The following is a 7,750-nucleotide window of genomic DNA, read 5'->3' as shown; positions in this document are numbered from 1 at the left end:
GAAATGCATTTTCTAGTTATTGATTGCAACTCTCTTTTAATAATTGCATCAGTTAAATTGATGATTGTTATCATTAACTTTTAATGCATAAAAACATTTATTGAGCAATTTAGGTTCACTATCCTCTGTTTCATTTCTTTATAAAAGTAATCTCTGGCCTGGAGATATCTCAACTCTAAGTGCTACCTTTGTCCTTTTACTTGGTTTCTCCAGATTTTTTTTTAAGATTATATTTTGGGCATTTTTAGGCCTTTATTTGACAGGACAGCTGATGACATGAAAGGGGAGAGAGAGGGGGAATGACATGCAGCATAGGGCCACAGGTCGGAGTCAAACCCAGGCCTGCTGCGTCGAGGAGTAAACCTTTTTATATGGGCGCCCGCTCTACCAACTGAGCTATCTGGGTGCCCGCTTTCTCCAGATAATAATCCTGCAGTGTAAATTGGATGTACCATTTTTACTTAAGTATATTTTAAATGTGATGTCAATTATTTTAGGAAGCATGCACAAACACATAAAGCTGTACATGAATCATGTCCAGTGAACACCACTTCATTGTTTCCCAACAGCTATGAGATTAGTTGTAAGTCTTGCATGGACAGTAGACAACTCATTCTTAGGATTATCCCCTAGTGCATCATTTCATCACATCTCACACTTTTGAGACAAATATAAAATCAAAACACCTTTGACAGCTGATTGGATGACTGAAGGCATGATCTTTTCTTCAAAAAGTACACCTGCAGTTCTTCAGACCAAATTTCCTGGACTCTGGATTTTACCTTTATTGTTGACTTCACTCTTGATTTTGAAGCATCAATTAATAAGCTATACAGTATAATAATAATAATAATAATAATAAAAAAACGTTCCTGTGTTTTTCAGGTGAGCCAATTAATGCTTCAGTATCCGTCACTTTACTATAGCTGTCAACTTAACCAAACCTTGACACTGTTGGGGGTTTAAAGTGGGAGGGCCAATTGCCCCTTTTTTACTTTCTACCCCTCTGCTGCTGGCACTCTTGGTTAGTCACCACCCATCTTTGAACTCTGCCTTCATGTTGATCTCAACTACACACCTCTAAAGTTTCGTGACTGCATCTTGCACAGTTGTGGCGCTGCCGTGGTGACAAAATTGGTCCGCAGACAGACAGAGAGATATGTAAACACCCAAGTACTCATATCCGCCTCGGTGGTAGTTGTCACTACAGCAGATGTTTTCTCCGGGACCACATTTTGCCATGATGACATACATACAGACTCACAAGGTGAAGGCCATAAGCTGGTTCTGATGAACTTGACCTGGAAAAACAATTTGTTTGGTACAGAATGATACATTAATATACACTGAAGTTAAACAAAAATAACAAAAATAGAAAGAGACGGAAGTCATATGCATTTTGTAAGATCCCCACCAAATCCCAAAATGTGCAACAGTGAGCTGGCCAAAATAAAACCCCTCCCTCTGACTTCATAACTGAATGCTACGAAGATGACTCACACAGAAACAAACACTGAAAGAAATTATGAATACATCCGTGTTAAGTATAGTAAACACCTAACCCTAACCATAAATTACACAATTATAATTACAGTTATCATTATTATTGTTATTGTATGTATTATTAGCATCATTATTATTATTATTATTATTATTATTATTATTATTATTATTATTATTATTATTATTATATGTATAATGATCATTTAATATCACAGCTATTTTTATAATAATAATTATTAAGTATTTGTTATCATGATAATTGCTGATACCAACAGGTAATTAATACATCAGTTTTACATTTAAATTTTATTTCATACTGTTGCTGTGTGATTTTGACTGAATTTGAAGACATTTTGACAAATTGTTTATTTAGATTTGAATTCAAATGCTTAATGCATTTTTCAACAATTAAACAACAATTTAACTGGAACACTGAATTAAAGTGCAGTTTTTCACTCCAGGAAAAGTTTCATAATGTAGTGTCACATCATACAATATTAATACTGCATCTCCCTTCTCTACTGTGCACTGTATCATTTGTAATGTAGTCTGTAAAAGTGAATATGTACTTACATATTAGTTGCATGCCTGTTGACGTTTTCATCATTTAATCAATGTGGGGGTGGCAGCAGCTCAGTCTGTAGGGACCTGGCTTGGCAATCGGGGGGGGGGGTCGCTGGTTCAAGTACCATTATGGACCAAGTATGGACTGTGGACTGGTAGCTGGAGCTTGGTTTCCCTTGAGCAAGACACCGAACCCTAGGGTGACCATATTTTGATTTCCAAAAAAGAGGAGACTTGGCCCCGCCTTGAGACACAAATTCAGACAGGCTTCTCAGAGGTTAATGTTACGAGAAGTGAGGAATAGTGGACACAAATGCAGGGAGAGGCAGGCAGGAGATGGCTTGAGTTCAGGGATTTATTGGTTAACAAAAAACGGCAGCTCAGAGGCTGGAAAAACCACACAAAGAAACTCAGAGAAAAATACAAAAGCAACAGGAAAAACACAGGCTGACGGCAACTCGGGCAGGAAACAAAAGGAGCAATTTTACAGGGACAGGACACAACGGAATACAAAACGATCTGACACCAGACAAAGGAAACACAGGGGCTAAATAAACTAGGTAACGAGAAGACGCAAGACAGGTGACACCAGGGCTGGGGAACAGGTGGAGCACATCAGACAATCACACAGCGGGAAAACACAAAGTAAAGCTAGACAAGACAAGACAGAAAACAGACTATCAAAATAAAACAGGAAACAGGAACGACAGGAAACAAGAAATAAACTAAACACAAAGACTTGACACAACAAGATACAACGACACAACAGGGAACAGAAATATACAGAATAATAATACAAAAAAAAAACAGAAAATGTACAAAACCATAACAGTTAATGAACATGCTTTATTATGCCTCAATGGTACAAACATAACTACTGTAATAAAATAAAATAAAATCTGTAACAACCTGTAACAAAATAGTAGCTCTCTTTTCAAATACATGAATAAATAATATGAAATAATGTTCTAAATATGACCTCTTCTGTGTTAGAAAATCCAGCTTCAACAAAATATCATAATACCTTTTCAATGTAATAAGATAAATAATAAAACAGTCTCACAAAGATAGTAACGTAACAAACAAAAAGGATCTATACTTTCAATCTTTAGTTGTCTTCTTCATCCTGCTTTTCTTCTTCATCCTCCTTGTCTGCTCATCCATATTTTGCTGTAGAGCTGATCTTTCCCAGCAGTTTTCGGTTGCTCAACAGATAAGCATAAAAGTCTTTGCAAGAAGTGTCTTTGAAATTGTATTGCACTAATATAATCCCCTTCAGTGACTCAACAGACAGCTTGTTCCTCTCCTTGATCCACTGGCTCTGCATCAGTGAGAAAACCCTCTCGTAACATTTGCATTGTGAGAGGGAAGTGCAAAGACAAACTGTGCAATCTTCAGTAGCTCTGAGTAACATGCAATGCTTTTTGCCTTCTCAAAATATTTGGTCCACTTCTGATGCACCTGCAGGCCACTGAACTCCTCATCACTGTTGCACCTTTCTGTGAATTTCTTCAGATTGGTGACCTCGTCAAAACACTTGACATCATCAACTGCCATCCCCTCTCCAAGGTACTTGATGCAGGCCTCCACATGATTCCAGTTTGGTGGCTCACTCAGATCCATCCACATGAATGTTCAGCAGTGGATGACTCTGGGGGTCATCCACTTCTCCAGATACTCCAGACATGCACTGTACAGGCCTTGCATATCAGCACAGAACTGGTCACAGCCCTTACCAAGTCCATCTTTGCGCTTTTGTGCCAGTAGTCCCTTAACTTTAAGGGACATGAAGTTGTTGCTCTTGCGTTGAAGAAGAATGGTGTGGACATTGTTCAATATTTTCTTCACCTCCATAATGGACATGTTCTCCTGTTCCATTTCTTGAATGTGGGTGTGAAACATAGACATGAGTGAGTGCATTTGCCAGAGGTAGATCTCAGTGAAGTTGTTTTCAAAATACTTCTTGAGTACTATAGTTGGCTTTTGCCCCATGATGAGCACAATTATTCAATATGTGTGCTGGGCAACCCACACCGATCAGAGTCTTGTTCTGCAGCAACCTCTTCAAATTTGCAAACACTTTCTTTCCTGCTTCATCACGTCGGATTCCTCCAAAATTTGTGTTGCAATTGTCGCCAGTAAATGCAATACATTTTTCAGACAAATTGTTTTTTGCCAGTGTTTCAGTGAGCTATTTTGCGATGGTAATGCTGTTATTAGGTGTGTCTTTAACCTCAATCAATTTTGTTTGCACACCACCCTTTTTCCAGTCAAAATACTGGAAAATGATTGGGAATATTTTCACTGCTCCGGGGTTAACTCCCATCTGTATAAACACCACAGTACTGGATTTCTTTGAGTGCTTCATGAGCGACTTCAACAGAGTGGGGCACAATAACACCATTGACAATGGCTTCGGTCTTAGTGCGAGCACTACTAAACCTGTTAGCGATATCAGAGTCTGGTACAATCCATGGACCTGTAGCTGTTGTGGTGTTTCACAGTATGAAATGCCATCGCACCTTCTGCTGTATTTACAGCATCCTCTGTTTTCCCAGGTCTAACAAAGAACTCAGTCAATGTTGCAGAAGAACTCTCACCTCGCACAGCTTTTTTATGTTTTTCAGTGTCCATGTAAGCTTTGAGATCTCCAGCACGTTTATTAGACACTGTGTCCCGACCGGGACGGCACGTGGGACATTTTTTTTTGCAGTTCAATTGTGAAGCTGCACTTATGCTTCGGCATTTTGTGTGCAATGCTGCTCTGCTCCCTGTGTATGTGCGTGTCGCAGAGCCGCACACAAGGCAGCCTCTCAGGTATTACGTCACGCAACAAAGTACCGTAGTATTGTGTGCAAAGCGCCAGTCAATTTAAGTACACGCTTAATGGTCCCATGAAAAACAGTGAAAACCGGACATTTTCATGAATTTATAAAACCCCCCTGGATGCCCCAGACAGTACGTAAAAAGTGGACATGTCCGGACAAAGAGGGCATTTGGTCAACCTACCGAACCCCCAACTGTGCCTTTAATGGGTTTTAATCTGACATCTCTCCATTTGTGTATGTACAAGGTCTTGTTTTTACCTTTATTGTTGACTTCACTCTAGGCCTGTGTGTATTATGTGTAATGTGTAACACCAACAGAGTGTACAAATGTAATTTCTTCGTGCAGGGTCAATAAAATATGTCTTCTTCTACTTAGATTAACTATTCGGAACTACCATTCACCTTTCTCTGGAATGCATTTGATAGGTGTGTGGCTGTCTAGATGATTTATTGCTTTTAATTAGTTGAAATGGCGGCATGCCGGTAACAAAAAAAAAGTTTGTTTTCATGAGGTGCTCTCATAACATCTGTGATCGGCTGAAAGAAACTTTATATGCCAACACTGAAGACTGGTTCTGCACTTACGTTAATGAATCAAAGAGTGAAACATTCAGAAAGGTAAGGACAGATTCTACATGAAGTAACACTAAAAACATGGCCAAGATGGGATCTTTGCATTCATCAGTGATTTTCATGTGACAATTGGATTTTTTTTTTTTTTTTTTTTTAGATGAAGGCATTTGGAATAAAGGCCGTTGCTCTTGTTGTGGTGATTGCGCTCGTCTCCAGCTCTTTGGTAAGTCTGTCTGTAAACTCTACCAAAATTTACAACAAGGACGAACTGTGGAAGTCTGTGTTTATTCTAAAACGTTTAGAGTTTAATGATTGTGCTTATTTTTAAAGGCTAAACCTACCCATGTCATTGTGAAGCGCTCAAATGAGGAGGTCAGTATTTAGTTTGGATATAATGATGTAAATCACACATTTAAACTGCCATTTTCTAATCAACTATGGAAAGAAAAATAGAGATAAAATTTAAATGTATATATCATTCTTGTACACCTTTTTGATTTCCCCCCCGTACAGACCAACAACAACAACAACAACAACAACAACAACAACAACAACGCCCCATCCTTGGCCCGTGTTACTGATGTGCTCATGATCCTGAAGTACCTCAAGGACTTGACTCAACAAAATACTGCAACTGCAAAACCATGATGTAATCATGCTCTGATTAAATAACTTGCTGGTTCAATAGAAATGAAAGCAATAAAGAACCAAAGCTGTTCATTTCCTCTTGGTCTTTATTTCTAAGAATATCTAGTTGTACAAAAAGTGGGAGAAAGATAAAATACACTTTGTTGGAATCTGACAAAACATTTTTAGTAACAACAGTTATCTTACCAGAATAAAAAACATATGTTAATTTACAAACCATGTTTTGGTATTCTGTAACTGTGTGCATGTTGGTCTGCTCCCCATAGCTTCATGAAGGAAACAATACTGCCACCAAGTAACTGTTAAAAGTTACTGCTATCACATAGTGTTCAAGCATAGACAAGAATTGCCATAGCAACCCCACAACAGGGAATACTTTTCACAAAAGTGAAATACAGTAACGACTCATGCGTGTGTCTGACCCTGTGAGATTCTACCTGGAAATTCAATGAGAAGAAAAACATAAAAATGCCCTAAAATGACCGTTTTAGTTTTGTTTGATTTCATGGATTACATGTGCAATGCTTAAATCACACATTTACATATTTGTTCATAGTTCAACGTGATGCATTGATACTCTCTGTGACAGTTTAACACAGTAACACAGTATTAACCAAGTCTGTCCCCTGCTTTATGATGCTTTTCTAAACTGTGTCAGCAGCTGTTTCTGGTGTTGTACTGCAATTTGTTGGGTTTTCTTGATCTCCATATCACACCAGGGATGAAAACACAATCATTTGAATTTGTATGGGTTGCTTTTGCAAAAGAACTTTAACAGAGCCATTTTCTCTGTGATCTTATTTCAAAGCAACCTCATAGGCAGTGTGAAGCTGCATTTTGTCACCTGTTCGTCATATGAGTTAAGTAATAAGCAATTTTCTCATAGAGACACACAATTATTAACACCAGGAGCAACAGTGATTGAAATAAAGGACTAAAGACATGGGTAGTTGCACAAACAGGTGTGCCCATAATAGGTGAACAGAAAAGGGAAACTTAGAGAAAGTCAAATTGTTCTAAACAAAAAAGAGAGACTGAAAGGCAACATGCACATTGTTTTTTATGAGGAAGAGAACAGATCTCTGGAAAATACGGTACAAAAACAACACGTTTAAAAACAAATTACCAACTCCTTCTAACATATTTTAGGAACTTTAACCAGATTTCAGTGTTAACCAGTGTTATTTAATTATACCAAATGGGAAATTGTAGATGTCTTCTGCATACTTTTATACAAATTGCCCAGTAATTTCATGTGACATAACATTTGTAATCTTTGGGATTTCCACAATAATTAAATTTGTAGTCCAGTTATTTTGTGCAAAGCTTGGCTGTGCATAATGACTGAAAAGGCAATCATTTTCCTAGATGTAGCTGTCACGTCTCGTCCAGTGTCAAGTTTCTGTGTTTAGTTGGTTTCATGTTTTCTGTTTGGTTTTCTATTTCCTGTTTTATTTCGTATTCTCTCTGTTCCCCTATGTGTTGTCTTGTTTTACTTCCTGTCTTTTGGTTTTCCCGCCTTTGTGATTGTTTGCTCCGCCCTGATGTCTTTCACCTGTTCCCCAGCCTTGTGTCACCTGTCCCTTGTTACCTCGTTATCCTGTGTATTTAGTCTCTGTGCTTTCTGTGTCTGT

General features: G+C 38.2%; 1 protein-coding gene across 1 annotated transcript; it reads left to right on the top strand.

The window, feature by feature from the left end:
- The first annotated feature begins 5,372 nt into the window (after positions 1–5,372).
- Positions 5,373–6,129, top strand: LOC116034224 (probable serine/threonine-protein kinase DDB_G0278521). The gene is made up of 4 exons (XM_031276792.2): positions 5,373–5,513; positions 5,626–5,691; positions 5,799–5,840; positions 5,982–6,129. Exons 1-4 carry the CDS (start codon positions 5,373–5,375, stop codon positions 6,114–6,116), a joined length of 384 nt encoding a protein of 127 aa, XP_031132652.2. The 3' UTR covers positions 6,117–6,129.
- Positions 6,130–7,750: the final 1,621 nt, after the last annotated feature.

This window comes from Sander lucioperca, chromosome 4 (assembly GCF_008315115.2).
Source record: "Sander lucioperca isolate FBNREF2018 chromosome 4, SLUC_FBN_1.2, whole genome shotgun sequence".
NCBI lineage: Eukaryota > Metazoa > Chordata > Actinopteri > Perciformes > Percidae > Sander > Sander lucioperca.
Note: the sequence above shows the minus strand (reverse complement) of the source record. Positions and strands in the feature narration are given on the sequence as shown.